This window comes from Maylandia zebra, linkage group LG16 (genome assembly GCF_041146795.1).
Source record: "Maylandia zebra isolate NMK-2024a linkage group LG16, Mzebra_GT3a, whole genome shotgun sequence".
Classification (NCBI taxonomy): domain Eukaryota; kingdom Metazoa; phylum Chordata; class Actinopteri; order Cichliformes; family Cichlidae; genus Maylandia; species Maylandia zebra.
Genome location: NC_135182.1, coordinates 19,772,988 through 19,792,820, shown reverse-complemented (window position 1 = coordinate 19,792,820; position 19,833 = coordinate 19,772,988). Strand labels below are relative to the sequence as shown.

At 42.1% G+C, this 19,833-nt stretch overlaps 1 protein-coding gene across 4 annotated transcripts in view; it reads right to left on the bottom strand.

The window, feature by feature from the left end:
* Positions 1-19,833, bottom strand: part of zmp:0000001200 (dedicator of cytokinesis protein 9) — a 74,418-nt gene that overhangs the window by 3,023 nt on the left and 51,562 nt on the right. The window contains exons 11-53 of one of the 4 annotated variants that reach the window (XM_076874986.1): positions 19,603-19,743; positions 18,565-18,777; positions 18,332-18,454; positions 17,895-17,977; positions 16,895-17,017; positions 16,560-16,639; positions 16,240-16,427; positions 16,033-16,098; positions 15,849-15,941; positions 15,625-15,748; positions 15,419-15,537; positions 14,881-14,967; positions 14,680-14,769; positions 13,575-13,690; positions 13,140-13,209; positions 12,907-13,032; positions 12,750-12,821; positions 11,964-12,110; positions 11,784-11,867; positions 11,538-11,649; positions 10,293-10,471; positions 10,074-10,190; positions 9,706-9,817; positions 9,486-9,619; positions 7,078-7,192; positions 6,888-6,954; positions 6,738-6,785; positions 5,920-6,056; positions 4,987-5,102; positions 4,735-4,872; positions 4,448-4,630; positions 4,209-4,322; positions 3,833-4,048; positions 3,503-3,560; positions 3,293-3,399; positions 2,894-3,016; positions 2,664-2,777; positions 2,470-2,475; positions 2,063-2,092; positions 1,373-1,519; positions 1,071-1,281; positions 264-454; positions 65-165 (exon numbers count right to left, since the gene is read on the bottom strand). In XM_076874986.1, coding sequence (XP_076731101.1) covers positions 65-165; positions 264-454; positions 1,071-1,281; positions 1,373-1,519; positions 2,063-2,092; positions 2,470-2,475; positions 2,664-2,777; positions 2,894-3,016; positions 3,293-3,399; positions 3,503-3,560; positions 3,833-4,048; positions 4,209-4,322; positions 4,448-4,630; positions 4,735-4,872; positions 4,987-5,102; positions 5,920-6,056; positions 6,738-6,785; positions 6,888-6,954; positions 7,078-7,192; positions 9,486-9,619; positions 9,706-9,817; positions 10,074-10,190; positions 10,293-10,471; positions 11,538-11,649; positions 11,784-11,867; positions 11,964-12,110; positions 12,750-12,821; positions 12,907-13,032; positions 13,140-13,209; positions 13,575-13,690; positions 14,680-14,769; positions 14,881-14,967; positions 15,419-15,537; positions 15,625-15,748; positions 15,849-15,941; positions 16,033-16,098; positions 16,240-16,427; positions 16,560-16,639; positions 16,895-17,017; positions 17,895-17,977; positions 18,332-18,454; positions 18,565-18,777; positions 19,603-19,743 — 5,021 coding nt within the window. Of the gene's footprint in view, positions 1-64; positions 166-263; positions 455-1,070; positions 1,282-1,372; positions 1,520-2,062; positions 2,093-2,469; positions 2,476-2,663; positions 2,778-2,893; positions 3,017-3,292; positions 3,400-3,502; positions 3,561-3,832; positions 4,049-4,208; positions 4,323-4,447; positions 4,631-4,734; positions 4,873-4,986; positions 5,103-5,608; positions 5,653-5,919; positions 6,057-6,737; positions 6,786-6,887; positions 6,955-7,077; positions 7,193-9,485; positions 9,620-9,705; positions 9,818-10,073; positions 10,191-10,292; positions 10,472-11,227; positions 11,276-11,537; positions 11,650-11,783; positions 11,868-11,963; positions 12,111-12,749; positions 12,822-12,906; positions 13,033-13,139; positions 13,210-13,574; positions 13,691-14,679; positions 14,770-14,880; positions 14,968-15,418; positions 15,538-15,624; positions 15,749-15,848; positions 15,942-16,032; positions 16,099-16,239; positions 16,428-16,559; positions 16,640-16,894; positions 17,018-17,894; positions 17,978-18,331; positions 18,455-18,564; positions 18,778-19,602; positions 19,744-19,833 lie in introns of all 4 variants that reach the window. The other 3 variants (XM_004557792.6, XM_076874985.1, XM_012920896.4) reach the window with 3 other exon arrangements.

The window sequence follows — 19,833 nt, the reverse complement described above, 5'->3', positions numbered from 1 at the left end:
TTGGTCCCCACAAAGATATGCAAACGTGGTACTCACACCCTCACGTAAGTCAGCGACAGCTCACCTGAAGACCTCTTTCAACTGTTTGACCTTGTTATCAGGATATTTCTTGGCACATGTATCATCGAGAAAAGCTCTGGCATACGCAAGAGGTCCTGCATTTACCTGAGGGCGGATGTGATAGATTTTTTTTTTTTGTGAGTATTGTATGTCAGGTTTGTATTGTGTTGCTTTTACGTTTCACAGAACTTAAAAGCAGGCACCTGGACGCTGATGCTGCCCTGCAGTTTGAGCTGCAGACGGATCATGTCCACCTCGCTGGAGGAGCACAGCTGTTTGATCTCAGCCACCTTCTTGCTCATCTCGTCGATGGCAACCTCGATGGGGCTCAGATCAGTATGGTGTTGATACATCACCGCGATCCGTTTCTTTACATACGGAAAGCAATGAGTGGCTGGAGGAGAGAAAACACAATGAGGTTAGTGGTGAATAGCGAATACCGGTAGACAGATTTTCTTAGTTTTGCAGCTCAGGATCTGTACAGCCTGTGAAAGCCGCCACATAATAAAGATAAGAAGACGTGCTTGAACTTTTGAATCTTTTGCACTATAAATGAATAAAACCAGATTAGGATTACGAAATGTCCATGAAAAAAAAAAACAGCTGACATGTTCAAAATCTAATCAAGATCTTCATTCATCCACAGTGACTAAAATAAATGGAAAAAATTACGTGTGTAATGAACAGTTCAAGGCAGACTTGCTCTGTTGTGCTGCCCAAAAAAACCACAACCCACTCCCCCCAAAATAGGAGGAGGCAGCCAATAATTAGAGAGAGAAAAAAGTATCTAACATTTAGGATATAAAGAGATTAAGTAGACTTTAATCAGAAAGAGCAGTTGAAGTCTGATAATGGGTTTATCCTGTATTTATCAGATCACTGTATTTTGAAAACACTGATGTTTATCCAGGCAAGAGACATCTAACAAGACACAACCTGAAGACTGAAAGTCAGCGCTGTTTGACTGAATCCATGTTCCACTACAACATAAATATAAGCTGGGTATTTACTGGTAAGTATAGTCCTGCGTTTGCACTGCTCCTCCACACCGCCTTGCTTTTTGCCCGAAATGGTGAAAGGCATCTCGAAAACAAATCGACGGATGTTGTGGCTCTTTTCAAAGTCCGTTTTCCTGTCGACCAGCTCCTTCTCCTCCAGGTATGGAGTCACATGTGTCACTTGGATGTATGCGTACTTTGAGTCCAGGTCCTTGGGGTTGATCTGCAGAGAATGCATGAGTTTTAAAACTGTATCAGCCTGCGCAAAATAACTAAATAACTAAAAATAAACGATAAATTAACAAAAGTCTCACCCGCCCAGAGTCCTGAATCATCTTCACATTCTCCTGACCAAACTTATCAGAGTATAACTTGAGGAGCCGCTGAGAAATCTCTGAAAGAGGCGTGAATTTGGGTTCTTTGTAGATATACTCCTTCCCATCTTCATCTTCAAAGAAGCCCTAAAAAAATAAAAGAGGAAAAAACCCATATAAGATACTTTCAAATTGTCAGACTAAATGAAAACGCAGCGTTTATCTAATAGATAATACCACATCAAACCATTCATGGGTTGTGAGTGGGAGTCATTTCAGTCAAGACATTTTTTTTAAAGATATGAGAATTTGGCCGACTCCAAACTATCCACAACCGTCTATTAAACATTTAAGAACAGAGACCAAAACTACAAAAAAGCCAGTCTTAGGTCGTTGATGTGAGACACGTCAAAGGACTGACATAGGTACATGAATTTCACACAGTCAGTGCATGTTAGTTATTTGTCTTGAATGTAAATGGGAATGGGAATGCCAGTGAGATTTATTAGCCCTTCAGCTGTTTCCTGCAAAGATTAGGATAGCACTAAAGCTGGAAAATACGAGGAATTAAAGGGCTGGAAGATAAGCAATGCACGTGAAACAGCACTGACTGCATTAGCAAAGGAGCACAACACAGCCTAAAACGTCACTACAGTTCCAACTGAAAGGTTGGCTTTCATATTGATTTACCTCAGCCTCTGAGTCAGTAAACTGGTACTGCTACAGGGGTGTGGACAACACACGCACATACACATAAAAACAAATGAAATTACTGTTATACCAGAAACCTATACTGTGAAGAAATTTAATGGCATCGATTTCTAAAAACATCTCAAAGATAGAAGCAACCACACCCAACAAATTAATTAATAAACCTTAAAATAACAGTCATTACTAAAACTTAGCAAACTAAAGCATAAACACTTGATGAGTAAATGAGTGCCATGCAAAACAGTCTCCCAAACGGAAGCAGCAGCGCTGACTGCCTGCTACTGTAGCTCGAAGCAACAAACTATGGCTGAGAAGTGCAATGAATTGAAGCAACACACAGACTCAGGCCGCTCACAAGGGCTCACGGGGTCTACTGCATAACTTACCGCTGCCTTCGAAGAGGATTAAAAAGAAGCAGAGAGGTGTATTAGAGCGGGTCTGAAAACACCACAGCACGTGGTCATGCTCGTCAGCATAATAATCGTAACTGAAAAACCCCCCCAAAACAAAACTTAACCTCCTCAGCAGCTGCCGTGCTTCAGACATCAAGTGTGAATGAGTCTAAGCTAGTTGAACTCACCTGGCCAAAGAAAGCCACTCTGAAGTACGTGCCCAGCATCCTCTTCCCAGTATGCATGACCTCCGTCACCTTGCTGTACGCTCGATGCAGCGTGTCATACAGGTGAGCCAGTTTCTGTGTAGAGTCAGTGAACTTGATCAGGATTTAAAGATGCTTATGCTGCACGCTTAGCCTGAATCGAACAGAACTGTTGCGGGGGGGATAAAACACCCGACAAATAGAGTTTGTACCTCAAAGTCCCTCCGCTTCTCATAAATGGGGATAATGAGCTTGTAGATGTCAGAGATGAGCTCGTAACGCTCCGCTTTCCACAGCCCATCTGCGCACTCCTCCAGAAGCTCCATTAAGACGTCCTGAGGGATGAGCACAACAGAGATGGAGAGCTGCTGGTGTACAGTGCAAAAGAAACACAGCTCACAGCGTGTCAGCAGCTCATTTTATCACAATTAAAATGCACCAATTTTAAAGACATACTGAAAGAAAATAGTTGCCTTCTTTGATTTATTCTTTCTTATAAAAGAAAAATAGAAATAGTAACAGCTTTTGATGTGACTAAATCTGCTTTCCTCCAGCAAATGCGATTTCATTTTATTTTATTTTTTCATTTTTAGCACAAATGATCAAAGTACTTCATTAAAGTGGACGTCTTGCATTCCGACGTCCTCCATCATTGCGGCTTCTTCGTCGATGTTTGGAGTCACAACACGAAACGCCGAGCAGCCCTGCTTGAACATGCCTGGAAACACCGAAAGATCAGGCATTATTATTCTTTTTTTAAATCAACAGGGCTGCTATCTAATAAGCAGGAGAAACATTTCCATCACAGAATTCCGAAGTACCTTTTCTTCGCAGGTATTCTGCCACGAGTGCTGCAACGTGAACATAGCACATGGCTGCCTGCAAACGGCAAAAACAAGTCAGGTCAGATAAGCGTGGGTAGATAAAAGCTCTGATTATGCTGCAAATTGGTATCGCTCGAAAAAGCAGCACATAGTAAACAGGGCAGTTTGCAGCACTTGATGGTGGGCCTCGCTGCACGCCACACTGGCACTGGTGCTTTGATACAAAGTAAATACAGTCTCTATCTGATGTTTAAGATTGTTGGGCCCAACATCAGACACAGAAATCAAAAGCAGGACCATTCAGCCACACAGACTTTCACCACAAACCTCAGACAGGTCTCCATTCTTCACATGGATTCGGGCCATGCTGTCAAGCCAGGTCTTGCGCAGCTCAGGTGTGCTGGCATAAGACTTTGCGAGACTGTACTGCAGGTCCACCAGCATCTCTGGATCTCTCTCATGCTCCTTCATCTGCGCTGTGGCCATCAACACTGTTCTGATGCGTTTAGTCAGGTCTTTCACATCCGATGGGAAAGCTGTGTTCTGGTGAAGATGACGCACTAATGTGAGCTAAATCATCGTTAGCTTCCTTTAGGAAAACTTGATTCTAACTGGTTTATTTTATTCATTAAGCTCAGGCATAGTTTTCAAATGGCCTCTTTAAGTGGAACCAGGATGAACCTGTTGCACGTGTGTTCCTCACCTTGATAGTTTTATCACTGTTAGCACAGTTGTTGATTATTGACAGAGACTGCTGGAAGCGAGTACTTCCTATACCAATGACATCTGCTATCAGCTGACTGACAGCAATCACAACCTAAAGAAAAAGAAAGGTCAACAGTTCAAAAGAGGAATGAAAATGCTTGTGGTCTCTAGAATCCCAGAAAATTTGGCTTAAGGCAGGTAGATATTAAAGTTTTACTGTGGCGACAACTCTCTCACCTGTAAATGTGTCCGGACGAAGGACTTGCGACCAGTGTAGTCAAAGTTGCTCTTCATGAGAAAATAGAGCAGATGGGCTGCGTCGCTGCGAATGGAGCTCAGCTTGGAGTTGCAACATTTCAAAATCTCATAGCAGAAAGCAGCACACATGTCTGCACGCCCTTCAAAAAACGTGCACGGGAACTAAGGGGTCAAGAAGACAAAAATCAGTCAGTGGCTTACGTGGTCCTCTCATGGGTTAACAAAAGGAGAAAAATTATTAAATAAGGCGCGTAAGTCCTTCATACCTTGTAAATGAAGGTGCGCAGTGAAGTGAAGACCTGCTTGAGGGCCGTTTCTGACTGATTGATCCGCAGGAAGCAGAGGTGGACATCAAACACCTTCTTCATCAGTGGACTGTGGCCGTGATCAGCACACAACTGTGTCTGTGGCATAAGAGAGGATCATCGGATTTAAAAAATAAGCCCTTATTTCACAATAATGGGGCAGAACAAGGTTAATTAAGTAAATACACAAAATACAGTGAATTTGTTTGGTACCTTAAAACTCATGATGAAGATGCTGAGTGTGTCCAGGACGGTCAGGCAGACTTCAGTGGCAATGTTGGTCTCCAGCAGTGACTGATTTAACACGTCAGCATCCGAGTGACTGTAGGCTACAAAGACAAGAAAAGGCTGTAGTTCTTTCAATCACCACCAGTACACTCAATGTAAAACCTCTCCTTTGTTATATATGGTCATGTCTCTCAAAAACGTAGCGTTAGAGGCAAAGCCGCTGCATGAAAGTTTGAGTTTCATTCCAAACTGAGGCCAAAATTATCTGACAAACTAAAGCATTTCATGGAAAAATTGTCACAAGCTGGCGAGGCATTTTTTTCTTTATAAACTACAGCGATGATTTTATTTGATTGCATGAAGTTCAAATGTTGACATTCTTTTTTTGGAACGTTTTGGAAATTTTGGAATAAAACCCTTCATAATTCACGAGGACTGCTTTCGCAAAGCGAAATGTAAAAATGTAGAGTTGAGAGCAGAAGATGAGCTGGTAAAGGGATGAGGAGGTTTTGAAAGCTGATGTTCTGTTAAAACAGGCATGCTCTTAAATCAACCAAATCAACATAGCCAGTATAGCAAACGTCCTAACATCCTGGTACATTCTTACCATGGTCTACAGATATGCCAAGAACACTTGAAATCTTTCTTACACTGAAAACACAAAGAAACTTATTATTAAATAATGCCATTTAACAAGATCACCGCCTAACAGTGGACGGCTGCACAGCTTCCTCCCCAGTTTCTTTGAATTTACTGATGCACACATGTTTTCTAAAGGCTTTTCCTGCTGGGATGTAGTATGATGGAGAAGAAGAGGATGCTGATGTTGAAAGAGAGGCATGAGGAGGACGAGGGCCCTGTGATGGAGAGTGTTTGATGAGAAGTACAGTATGAGGGGAGGGGGGGGGGGGCACTTACTGTGGTTAAATGTGTATGAGTTATCCAGGCTGCTGAGCTGCTGTAAGCGGGCATGCATCATTCCCGCCCTGTTACGGGACACAGGAAGAGTCTGAGACTTCCGCTCATGTGCAACAGGTCCTGCCCCATCCTGGTTCCTGATGAGGAAACAGGATGAGTTAATGAAGCTGCAGGTTACGGTAAATAATACATAGATTTTACAACTAACACTCGAACGCCCTGGGAGCGATTTGAATTTATGAGATTTTAAAGGCGAAAGTAAAGCTGTGAGTGCATGTTTGCCATGCAGTTTAAAGCTGAGAATAATCAAAGTGGTATTGACAGCATTTATTGGTTTAAGCTGAAGCCATGCATGTAAGAATGCGAGAGGCGATGAACTTAAAGCGTCGGATGTGTCACAGCACTGCAACTTTTTTTCTTTTAATGGTGAGAAGTTATCATGCAATTGCTCTCAGTTTCACCTTCAGGCTTACCCAAGCAGGAGAGGGCAGGAGCCAGGTTTTATTTCATTATGTTAAACTTGCCAGCGTTTCAGTGGACAGAGACAGAAACAGTGGTGGGGGGTTAGACAGAGTGAATACATAAAGCCTTCTGGGAGTCGCGGCGAGTTCCCAACTGTGATTCAAGTACAGTGCGTGTACTCTGATCAAATCAAATTAAAATAACAGTACAGTCAGACTCTTCAATAGTAAGCAACATGATGGCTTACAGACAACAAACAGCTGGATACTCATAAACTGCATAAAACCTAAAAGTTGCGTTGATTTGTCTTCTCATGATAAACAAGTGCTGAGAAGTATGGGTGACAGCAACATTACCTTGCAATGTATCTCTTTCCCATGTATCTGAACTGATGGAGGCACACTCTGAGAAATGGAAAGTGGGTATAAAAAATTAAAAAAACTCAGTTGCTATGTGTTTTTCTGCAATGCGTGTAATAGCTGGTTATTCTCTATAAGATGTCTTACTCGACTAAAGTGAAGAAGTCCATCAGGTCAGAAGATGATGCCTTGTTCCAGTATGTGAACAGAGCATCTAAAAGAGACAGAGATGGACACTGTGGAGACTTCTTTTGGGTTTGTTTGTTTTTTTTAAACGTAGTGTAAACAATTAAGTAAAGCTGGAAGAGCAGGAGCTGTCGCAGAGATGAGAGTTTACCTTCAGACATGCTTTTGAGCACATGTAAGAAACACATGAGGAGGCTCTTGATCTCTGCCTGGTCCAGTTTATCACATCGCAACAGCGGGCTTCCCAGGGTCGAGGCAGGTTGGTTCTGCAGGACAAACGGGACAATCAGGCATGGATAGAAAAATACATAATCCTACCAGTGTGTTGGCTCCAAGTAAGATTTGAAAAACTAATCAGGTTATTTGAGACTTACCACAGCAATGCCATAAAATCTGTCGCCTTATTTGATAGCATCAGTGCATTTTCACGATATTTTTGACCATTTGATAAACAGCAATCAATAATACAAGCATAGCACAACGACTGAATATAACGCTGAGGATTTTCTTGTTTGGCTCTGGCTTAAAACTTTTTTTTATGTAGGAACAACCGTGTGATGTGGGCTCTAAGCATTTGGATAATGATACTATTCCCCAGTCTTTCCCCACAACAGTGGATTTTAAATTAAACAATCAAGATGTGACTAAAGTCCAGATTTTCAGCTTTAATTCAAGGGGTTTAACAAAAGTATTGCATTAACCGTTTAGAAATTGCAGCACACATAAATCCCCATTTCAGAGGCTCAACATTACTTTAGCAAACTAGAATAGCTAAAAAAAAAATGTTTCTAATACTGCAAAATATTTGGTATCCAGTGATTGTCTTTAGTCTAGAACCCTGTGAAATCACCAAATGCTGTATTTCCTCCTTTGAGATGCTCTGTCAGGCTCGTATCACCACCTTCAGTTGCTGCTTCAGTTTTGTCTTTGGTAACTAAAAAAGCATGCTCTGCTGAAATTGTTATGGCCACTGAAGAATATGCAATTTCTTTGCCATAATAGACTTTAAGGTTGGTTTTCCAGTATGCTTTGGGTCAATGTCCTTTTACACTGTAAAGTGCTGCATGATCAGTTTTGGGCAGAGAATGAAACCTAATACTGAGCGTTCCAGTGAGGGAATGCCACGCTACCAAATACAAGTTAAACACGCCAGGTCTTTTATCTGCTTACTTTGCCATGGAATAGTGAGGAAATAGACCTCACCTTGTCCAATTGCTTATTCCTAAACAGTAATGCAATACTTTCCTTAAATCCTCTGAATAAAACTGAAACCTGCACTCTAATCATATCTTGATTGTTTCATTTCAAACTCACTTTTTGAGATTTACAAAGGCAAAACTACAAAAACTGTATTATTGTCCAAATACTTAAGAGGTTTTCAGAAGGTCAGAGAACTACACTGCAGTGAAATGATTCATCCAGATGTTGCAGGGATTTGTTCCCCCAGCTGAGGCACACGGCAGGGAAAAAAAACAAAACCCAAGCAGCGGAGCAGCAGCTTTACCGCAGCAAGAAGTTGGCTATATACCAAGCACGTTCCTTTGCCAGCAGTTAGTCTAGACCATGAAACTAGCTGGGGATGACTTCATGGAAAGCATGATGCTGTTGCTTTGGATTTTTAAAGGGTGTTTTGCAGACTGGAGAACTTTAAGGCTAAAATTAGGTTGGAAAGGCTGATGGGAACTTCAAAGTCTGGTACACTTTTGGGGCTTGAGCTATTCTTGAGTTGCTAATAGTTGTGTGTCTTCTTGCCCCCTCAGCAGGGAAATAAAGCAGCTGCTGCACACCAGAAACAAAAGCAGTTCCAACACTGGGTGAAACACGACAACAAAAATCCAGTCCTTTGTGTTTAAATCTTCTCAGATTTAGTTTGAGGCTGTTTATCAGAGAGAGACAAGAAATCACACAGCACGAATGAGAGGAAATCAAAAGCATGCATGCTTATCACCATCTGGAACAAGAAAAGCGCTAAACGCTCGTGAGGCCCTGAGGTAAAACACGTCTGCTTTACAGCAACAGAGAATAAACAGGACAAAGCCTGACAATCTCCTGGCAAAGTAAGGGCTTAGAGTTTAGGGCATCAACACACACACCTGCGCACACACACACTATCATTCCCAGATGGGACACTCCTAGGAGGGACTGTGTGGAGCAAGGAGGTGTTTTGTACTTGAAGTGAACTGCTGGACTGCAGGGCCCTCTCTGGCACACTGGGGACAGTGAGCAGGGAGAAGTCCATGGTGGCACGCTTGGAGTGCACGGAGAGCATGGACTCCTCAGTCTCCGTAAAGAATTGCAGGACATTGACAGAGTGTCTCCGTAGAAACTTCTCCGTCTGCCATGGCCAGCCATACAGTGAAGGTGAGGAGTTAATGGCACAAGTTAGCAAAGAGAGACTTTATGTGGCAGTTTTTCCCATAATAAGGGGACATCTGATGTGCCTGAAGTGCCATTTTGAATTGCATGTTAGACACATGCGTCAAAGAAAGGCTAAATTGGATTTCTAATACATATACATAAACATTTTCCGGGAATCTCAAAGCTCATTCTGTCAAATACCTTGTCAAGGGAACTGCCCTTGTCATTGTTCCTCTCAGGCAGGCTGTTCCCAGAATCAGTGCTGATGAGCGATCCACGAGAGTCGGCGTGGCGCACAGAGTTAATGTTGGGGGTGGACGCCGCATGAGGTGAAGCTGTAAAAAGGAATAAGAGTGAAATGTTACATAAAATAAACATAAAGTAACCTGAAAGGGAAAAAAAGGAATGTCTTATCATTTACCGGTGCCAGAGATGGCTCCAAAAACATCTTTGTGGAAGCCGGTGTCCAGAAAGGTGCTCGACCTCGGAGGTGTCATCAAAGTGTTGGTATGGAGAGAATCGTCTCTTCCATTCTGCAGGACAAATAAAGAGTTTAATGAATCAAACCCACATAAAACACTGTGTGTGTACTTTTTAAATGAAAGTTAACAACACGGACAGCTCTAAAATCTCTGATCAAAAGCACACACAATTATATTATATTTATATGTTACATTTATTTTGTAGTATTATTGAGATATTTTTACATGCATTAAAATTTGGATCAAATGGACACAGCACATGGATAAATACATAATACTCAGAAAACACACTAGGTGGCTCCCTTACACTGGTGCAGTGGTTGACGGTGAACGGCGACACTTCCTTCACATTTAGCCTGTTGACGTTTTCTTGGAGCAGACCAAACAAGGGCAAGTAGAGGGTGACTAACCTGGCCTGCTGGCTCTGAAAAACAAAATGAATAATTTAAAGAAATGTCTCAATATCACACACGTCTCACAAACACACTCATAAAGACAGGGACAGGGGTGTGAAAACACTGCTTACTTTTGAGGTGTAGCGATCGTCAAATGCATGCTTCATCATGAGGCTCTTCAGCACTTGGATGGCAATCTGACGAATCTCCCTGAACTCCTGCAGAGCTGCGCTGGCTTCCCTGAGCAGCAGTCCAACCAGGAAGTGATTCTTACAGAAGTCATCCGTCAGCGAGTAATCCAGCTGGAGGTCTGTGAGGATAAATGGGACGATAAGGAGACTAGGACTGACCGACAGGAGAAGTAGATGAAGAGTGTGAAAGGAGAAACCCAAAAAACTCACTTACCAATTTGACACAGAGACAGTAATCAGAAAAAAATGATCAACATTTAGAGAGTATAGCTACTGCAGCCAGCTTTAAAACTCATTATAGGCAGATGATTCTTATAAACATCATCAAACAGTCTAAAATGAGGAGAAAACAAAGGGAAAAGCTCAAACATTCATGTTTGACAGATTCACACTGTGGTTGAGCTGCACTTCCACATCAGCAAACGTCGCTGAGAAACGCGACTAAAGCTAGCGGCTGAACAACAGCAGGTTTCCAGCAGCATTTTAGACACGTAAAGAAAACCCAAACACATGACTTTATTCAGAAACCTTTTGCTTTTATCTTTTTAAAACCTGCATTTGAAGCACACAAGAATTAAAAAGATATCTGGTTTCTCAGGAACGATGGAAAATAGTTTACTCAGTATAGCCACAAACCCCCAAACCAGTTCAAGATAGAAACCCCCCCCAAAAAACAAACAAACTACAAGCACACCAAATCCCCCAAACCTGATGATGATGACAAGTAATAAACAGTCTAATCTGACAAGATCATAACCTGAAATCCCAGATGAACCAGCTTACAGGAAAGCTTAAAGAACTGACAGGTTCAGATTTTAGAGGAAATTTGAAACTAATAAACGATCGGCATTGAAGTCACGACACCTTCCACCTACCTACTGGAGTGTCACATGACTCCACAGTATTACATGGAGGTAATGAGGCTAATTGAGGAAAACACAAAACAAACACAGTGTACAGTGTACATTTTTTTAAAGCAAAAGAAATCGACTGCATGAGCATTTATTTATTTAAAAAAAAACAAAAAAAACGCTGTATTTTATTGTATGTGTGCAGTATGTTCTGTGGGTACAAGTGCTTTATTTTGTAAAAAAGTTCATGAACTACTTTTGCGCTGCTGCCCTTTCACAGCAAAGCATTTTATATATGCAAACACTTTAGCAGTCATTATCACAACTTTCTCACCTTGAAATCTCAAAATCCGTCCCTTTCCAAACGGCATGGGCAGGTTTAAAGGGACGAAGTGCTCGTGGTTGCACACGACTCGCAGGAACTCAAACTTGAACTCAAACAGAGTCTGTATTGAGAATAAACCTCAATTAAGAATTATGGCTGATAATAAGGCTTTGCTTTATGACTTCAAGTTGATTAAATAAGTTGTTGTGCAATTTATTTCTATAAAGGCTGTTGCACGTTGTTTTGTCAGCCCACCTTTGGGTCTCCAGGCACAAAACAGTTGATATAGTTGTTGATCTGCTTGAACACAAAGCCTCTGTCCATCAGGTTGAAACAACGCTACAAAATAAAGAGAGCACAGTATATTAGTTACCATTTACCTAAACGAAAAGCACTTTGAAAGCCATCTGTGATAAAGTATCTCTGGTTTCTGACCTTGATGAAGACTGCCAAGCTGTGGTTGGCATTCCGGGCAGCATCTAGGTTGTCCTTGTATTTCTGCGTGATGTGTGGCATGATCATGTTGACCAAGGTCTCCACAGTGTGATGGAACGATGCAGAGAAGCGCTGGTTCCTGGACAGCTGGAGGGCACAGCAGGTAAGTTGTTACAAATGTTGTTATTCAGCATGAAACATCCCAAAGAACTCCCATGAAAAGATCAAAGGTTCAAAATGTGGGAATTGTGGTTTATTTGAGTCAATCTTACATCCTTCAACAGTAAATAAATACTCAGACTTTAACTTCAAATATGAATTCATCCTTGTTTTATCCTTGAAACAGAAATAATTTGCTATTAGAGCTAATGTAAAAATAGCTATGTAGCAGATAAATGGTTAAAATAGTAAGCTTACATTTACAGATGCATAAAATAGTTAAATGTAACAGAAACGGTAAGCTTATTTTTTTCAGCTCAAGCTTAAAATGATTTCTTTAATCCATGGATTGTGACAGTCCTACACATGAGAAGCAGCATTTTAAGGACATCATAGTGGTGGATGTTAAACACAGGGATGTGGTTGCCTATGGGGTTCGAACAAATGCCGCTAATTAAATTGCACAGCAGTGTGGGACAGACTGTGGATACATAAAACTTCCACTGTGGTGCTCCGGCTGTCCACAACACCCGGCATGCTGCAAACTACTGTGAAGAACCTAAAGTGTAATAAAGCGGGCATTAGCGGACACCTCGGAGTCAAGCGCACATGCTGCGGCGAACTTACCTTTACTTTACAGCTCTCAATCAAGTACTGAGCCATGGATTTGACTAAGGCTTCGAAGAAATACCAGGAGTACTGCACAACGGACAATTATCAGTTAGAGAACAGACGGCTATAATTAAAGACTGTGTAATCCTTTAAATAAGAACAAATGTGCTACCTTGAGCAGCTTGTTACTTGTGAGGAAGTCAGTGGAAGGCTTCAGGATTGCAGTCATGGCTTTAGCCAACTCCTCGTGCACCGTTCGGGTGGTGGAGGATGTGTATGGCTCAGTCTTGAAGACATACTGCATCAGAGACACGCAAAGACAGACATGTCAATTCATACGTGACTATATATAATTATGTAAAGGTCAAATACAACAGAAATATGGATCTGACATGTGAAATTTACCTTCACGTAAGATCTAAGGTAGTGCTCCAAACCTTCCTCGTGGCACTGCGCCACAACGTGAATCATGACTCTAACAGGACGAAAGGCAAAAGCTCAAGTGAGATAACAGTTTCTACGCTAAGATTCTGCTCTCACGACACTGGAAAATTAACTTCCATTCATGAATTCATTCATTTCTCTCTGATCACAGCAAGACAAAAGGGAAAAAAAAGGAATTTAGCAGTTATATTTCAGGCAAAAAGGGTGCAGGCAGAAGCAACAGCTTATATGTGACTACCCCTCACACATAACACGATATCTAGCCGATGGCAAACTGAGCTGCTTTCTTTCAATATTTTTAGCATATATAATGATATATGACTGATATTTCAATAACAGTAAATTGCATGGAATTTAATTTGCTCTATAGAGATGAAGCACTTCATGGATTCTTGCCTGGTGACGTTGACTGCCACGTCTTCCTGGGTGGCACTGGTTAGCACCCTGAACAGCTGATTGAGGATGGTGGGCAGGAACTTGATCATCACGTGACTCTCCATGGCATGCAGACTCTGAGATTAAAGCATCACCACAGATGCTTACATGTTTACAAAGGATTTGTTCACAAACCTTTTGTGTAAAATGAGGGAAATAAATGTTAAAAAAAATCACGTTTAAAATGTGCATGAAAGGCTAATTGAGAAGACCTTCAGGGAAAGCTAATCTACTCACAACAGGAGTACACGTGTGGATAACACTGTGCTAATCATCCACACTGTATGCTTCAGCGCCTTGAACGTGGCTGAGAGCAGATACTGGTGCATCGGTGCCTGCGCACAGGAAACTAACACGAGCCTGCCAAGTAATTTGGCGGGTTGCCAGTCGGCACAGCTGACCTGCCGTTTGACCCTCTGGCTATTGTTTGTGTTCACTGCTCTGTTTATATTATAGCCCAAGAGATGCACTGGACCAAACGTGGCTCTCTGTGTCAACGTTCACCAGGGGAAAAGTAAAGCGAGTTTTCCCGTGGACTGACAGTTAGCGACGGAAAAGGCGATAACTGAGCTGCCAGTATCACAGAAAAATATGGAAAAGACATCATGCAAACTAGGAGAAGACCTCTGACAGATTTACTGGTATCAGCCCAGCCTCTGCAGTTAAACTCTGTATAAACGGGGAAATGGAACAAGCTGTGCACAAACTGTCCAGAAGGGTGCGATATTGGCAAGCCACAACACACGCGCACACAAAAAAAACAGAGATCACTAATCTGCATGTGATTCAGCACCAGCCCAGTGTGACTGTTGCGTTACAACCAAACAAAAATAAGCATTTCCTTCCAACAACAACAAGAGTATATGCCGAATAATAACAACCACTTTGCCTGTATAGCACTTTTCAAAACACAGAGTTACAAACTGCTTCACAGTTTGAATAAAAACTGTCTCAGTAGCTCTGATATATAAGCAGGGGCTTGTCTATTTAGCGCTTTAAATGTTAATAATAGGGTTCATGAATTCTAGTTAATTGGAACCCTTAAATTTTGCAGTGACTGATTTACCTTCAGGTATTTGACCAGCTCTCCTCCTGACGCCTGGGCGCCTGATGCAATGGTTTGACAGTAATGGAAAAAATTGTGCAAATGCTGATCCTGAAAGACAAAGCGAAACAAAACCTTTGTTGCTATGAAGAGCACAAACCGAGAACACAAAAGAAATAACACACTGGTAGGGTGCAGACGAAACAGGGGCGGAAAACTAACCTGAGTGTAGACAGTGGACACAAGGTGGGTGGAAACTTTGAATAACGGTTTTCCTCCATCCACCCATTTCACTTCAGGGCCCAAATGCTGTAAAATGAGAAAAAGAAAAAGCATGTTTCTGTCACTACCTCCATAGACATGGATGCCACCAACGGGTGAGTTACTGTCTCTCAAAGCTAACTCCCAAGACCACAACCTGTTCTGAACTGAGTCAAACTTCTGTTAGAGATTTTGGGGAAGAAGTGGCTTAATATATTTTAAAAAGATCTCTCAGCTCTCTCTCCAGCTATATGGAGCTCTCTCAGCTCCATATAGCTGGACAATCATATCATAAAGTGAATGAGAACATACGTAGAGGGACACTTGAGAACTCCTATCCAGTGTCTAAAAGGTGTTTGTTAAGTGGGTTAGCAGCACTAAGCAACTGTCTGACATGCAATCTGGACAGAGCATATCCTACTCAGCAGTTTCATATTTGTGCTATGTATAACCTCAATCGGTTTTCATCAGCACTTTCATGGCTAGTAGTGCACTGCACCTTGCTGGCACCCTCCTGACAGCTGAGGTATCCGGCAGGTAGGTTGGCGGCAACCGGGATCTGACTCTCATTCATGATCACCCGACCGTCCTTCAGCAACGGGAGCCAGGCGTAACCAACTGAGAGCAGAGACAGAGTAGGACGTCATCAAATAAGAGCTTTGCATATCTGTGCCGAGAGTGTTATTTTTAATCATGGTGCCTTACCTTGCATCTCAACCTGCTCTCTCTTTTTGGTGCTGGCCTTGCTGTTGCTATCGCAGCTGACGTGATAGAAGGTGAAGAGAAGATGATGCTTCTCGTGGAGCTGGGTTGGCAACTCAATCTTAAACTGAAGCAGAGGAGCACAAATAAACACTCTGTCGTGCATTAATGTTTAGAACTTACAATGATTTTTTTTTTCTTTTAAAGGTTAGGTAGAGTGTGCTTACTTCATCGTAGAATTCAGGATTTTGCTGGTGATGTAACACGGAGGCAAAGGCATTTTTGGTAAACAAGGGTCCTCCAGGCCGGCCGTAGATGCACTGAGAAACAACAACAATAGCCCATTAACTCTCGGACTGATAGGATTATCCTCGGGGGATTTTTCCGCATATTTTCCTGCATGCATTTTACCTTAAGTGCAACAGCCTCTTCCTCATCCGAGTCCCTGAACTCGATGCAGACAGCTATGTTTCTAGCCTTAGGGCAAACACAAACGGCAAATCTGAAATAAACTGGCTGGAAATTTGCGAGAAACCTTCACAGAGGCAAAACATGTAATATACCTGCGTTCCTACATCAATAAACCAACAAAATAACAGCGCAGAATAAATGAAATACCTTCGCAAATGACTTTTGGCTGTCGTATTTCAAGTGCTTCGGGTAGACATAGAGGTGATTGTTGTAGATGGTGAAAGGCTGAGAACATTTGGCAATGCACGGCACAAACTCCTCCACTTCAAAGAAGATGTTGCTCTTCTCGCTGACATCAAACTGCTTCACAGGGATGTAGGATGAGGTAACACAATCTATAAGAGAGAAACAGGAAAGAGAGAGGGAGAACAAATATACAGCCTGCAGACAATGTAACCTGTCTAGTCTGAGCAGAAGCAGTTCTCATCTCTTATATTGGCTTCATAGGGTGAGTTTAGAGGGCTTACTTGACAAGTCTGGGGCTACGTTGTCAATGGTAACATCGAGGTTTCCTAGGATTACAGGCAGCTTGGCCATCTTCTCCGGCCTGAGGAAAGGAAAATAAACTCAAGTTAAGCCTTTGCTATCGTTTACCACAGGCCGAATAAGAAACAGGCGGCTGACGTCGAGAAATTCGATGAGCCGTATGTGAACACGTTAACACTTCTGAGCAACGATCTGATTTTTATATACTAATAGTCCAGCATTTTGCCAAAACCCAACCTATAGGCTCATATTTTCCTTACAGAGCACCTGCAAACTATTCATACAGTTTATATTAGAGTGGAGAAACATTACTAACTTCCTGAAATCAGCCAGCAGCTTGAGCATATCGTCGTTGGACAGTTTGTTGCTGTCTTGTCTGTATAGAGCGGAGAAGCGAGCAGTTTTGTCAAGAGTCCCTGAAGCATCTTTGAACAAAGGTCTGCAAGAAAAAAAGAAAAGTCAGAGGCATCTAAATTCCTTTTTATCGATTATTATATTTGAACAAAGGAGACCTGATAGCTTGCTGGACTACACTAGACTTCACAATATTTGTTCATTTCTTTATTTATTCAGGTTTTGGAGTAAATGTTGAGTGTATAATATGTCACGAGACCACAAATCAAAGAAATCATCATCACTAGAGCCCAGGGAAACAGTTTCACAATGAGTATTAAAAGCGCACCCAACATTTAAGCATACATTGATATAAAAAAGAGAAAACCTTCAGGAATAGTTCACTTTAAACATCAAATTACATGTTTTTCTCTGCCCTGTAGTGACTTTCATCTTTCTAGATCATGTTAGTGCATGTTGTCCAGTTTTAAAGATAATGTTTGTAGAGGTTTCCCTTGCCCACATGACTCACCTACCGCAGGGCTATGCAGAAGAAAGCATCTATCCACCTGTGACAATGCTTGTAACAGGATGCTAACATTAATGACACGTATGCTTGGGTACGCTGAAGGCCACCAGATGGCGATAGCTCTGGATGCAAAAAGACCTGGGCTCCTATATAAGACTATGGGAAAACACCTTTCAGTCTTGACCTCAGTCAATGCTTTCCTGCTAATTTTATGGGCTCAAACATTAAGTCTGTTTGAACTTGATTTGTTGAAGTAGAGCAATTAATTCTTAATGCTTAATTCTTTCTCTGTGACGGTTTAATCGCAGCAATGTTTGGTGACATTTGGGATTTAAAATCACTATAAAATCACTTCCTTAAGCACTTGTGGAGTTGGTTTATGTCCGTTTGAATTGTGGTCTTGATGTAAAACTCACAGAGATAGCATGCAGATGTATTTAAGGAGGAAAAGTACCTTGCTCCCCAGGCAAAAGGCATCCTGTACTGGCCTAACCGGTTGCATGCCAGCTTGGCGTTTTTCAGGACCTTCTGTGCCACCTGGTGCAAAACAGAAACACGCTTGAGCTTCGACACAAACACGCACAAGCTGGACCTCGTCTCTTACAGTAACTGTAACAATATTCAGCAAGCTGCCAATCTCAGCCAGAGTATGCACACATTTGAGAAAACAAACACACGCACACAGTCCTTCGACCAACATGCTGGACTGAATCACATTACTACCCACTGTTCTGCCCTCGGGGTGTGCACCTACTTTGTAGAGCCAAAGTCAATGCTTTTGTTGAGTTTCTGCGCAACTGGTCAGCGATTGCAAACTGGGAAGATTATCTTTGCATAATGTGGAATAATTTGGTGGAATCTGCTGATTCTAGAGGAACACGGGGTCAGTACCTTGGTGGAGTCTGAACTCTTCATGTATGGCTCGGCACAGTGGTTGATACCCCCCTGAAGCACCTTCTCTATGCGGGCCACCAGGAAGATATCTGGGTGTGGGCATGTTACCGAAAACACTCCCTATGAATCGAAATGTTAGAACAGATTTGAATATGTATTGGTAGATTTCCCCAGTGCAGTCATTAAGATGAAGAAAAACAAGAATCAGTGTTTTTCAAGTATTTATTTACCTGTCTGGGATACTGCATGGCTGCTTCTGGCATCCCGTGGATCAACCGCTGGCTGTCGGGTCGGCCATCGCCTCCCCCGTTCATATACTGACTGCTGTTATTGGGCATCATGCCCCTGACAGAGGGGTGGTTTAGGTCAACGTGGAAATCAGAGGAGATTTTTCTGCCATTCTGGATGTCAAACAGCGACAGGGTGATGTAGAATGGCTCCACCTGGAGAAAGAGCACAGTGTCAATTTATTAGAACGAGTCTGATAGTCCTGCCAATCAGACTAAAGTACTATGCACATGTGTTAGGTATGCTGTGATGTCTTTGGGCTGCTATGATGGCTCCTTTCATCTTGTACTACACTAAGATATCAAAGTATGACTTGGATAAAAGATACTTTAAAGGATAAAGTATGATGTTGATAAAAAAAAAGCAGTGTATTTGTCCTTTAATGTGCCTACAGGCCACATAAAATGCTCCCAAGAGCCACAGCTAACAATAACTAATTTTACTGAACTTAATGTGATGTGCACTGGTGTAGTGTAGATAAAAATAAAGAGTATTAAATAATAAAAGCATAAATATAACTAATTACATTGTAGTATTTCAGTGGATCCAGTGTCACGTGACTTTACAGTACATATAAATATATTTGACCACTGGCATCAGAGAAAAAGCTGGACTGATGGACACGTGTCTCACGGACAGCTAACAGCTATTGCTGTAAAATTTCAGTGGAGGGAGCTGCGTGAACGCACTTCGAAGCATTTGCTCTGCGTGCGCGTGGACCATGTTGAAGTTTTAATAGACAGTTTCTGCTGGGAGGGACAGCAGGACAGCAGACTTCATTATGCAAATTGTTTGCCATTTCTGAGCCTGGAGGCTGGTTGCTATGCCAACGGGAGTCGTTCACCAGCTCAAATAATAAGACAAGTCCATCCGGCCTGCTGTAACAAACCCATCTCATCCATCCTTAGTCAGGCAGATAATGATATTTCTGTTATTTAAGGCCTGATGCGGAAAGAAAAAGAAAAAGAGATCCAGCTTACGTTTGTTGTTGGCCCTTCCTCGTTCTCAGCCACGCAGCTTTGCAAATTAAACGAGAGGTCGTTGCAGTTCACCAGCACACGCTTGCCAAACTTCTCCTCAAACTGCTTCACGTCTGGCTCTATTCCTGAGAAATCGAGTTTCTAAAGATAGTTCAAAAGACGGTATGGCATTAAACTGGGTCGGGTGTTATCACCAAATGGGACAAAGTGAACATTAGTGCGCCTTAATTT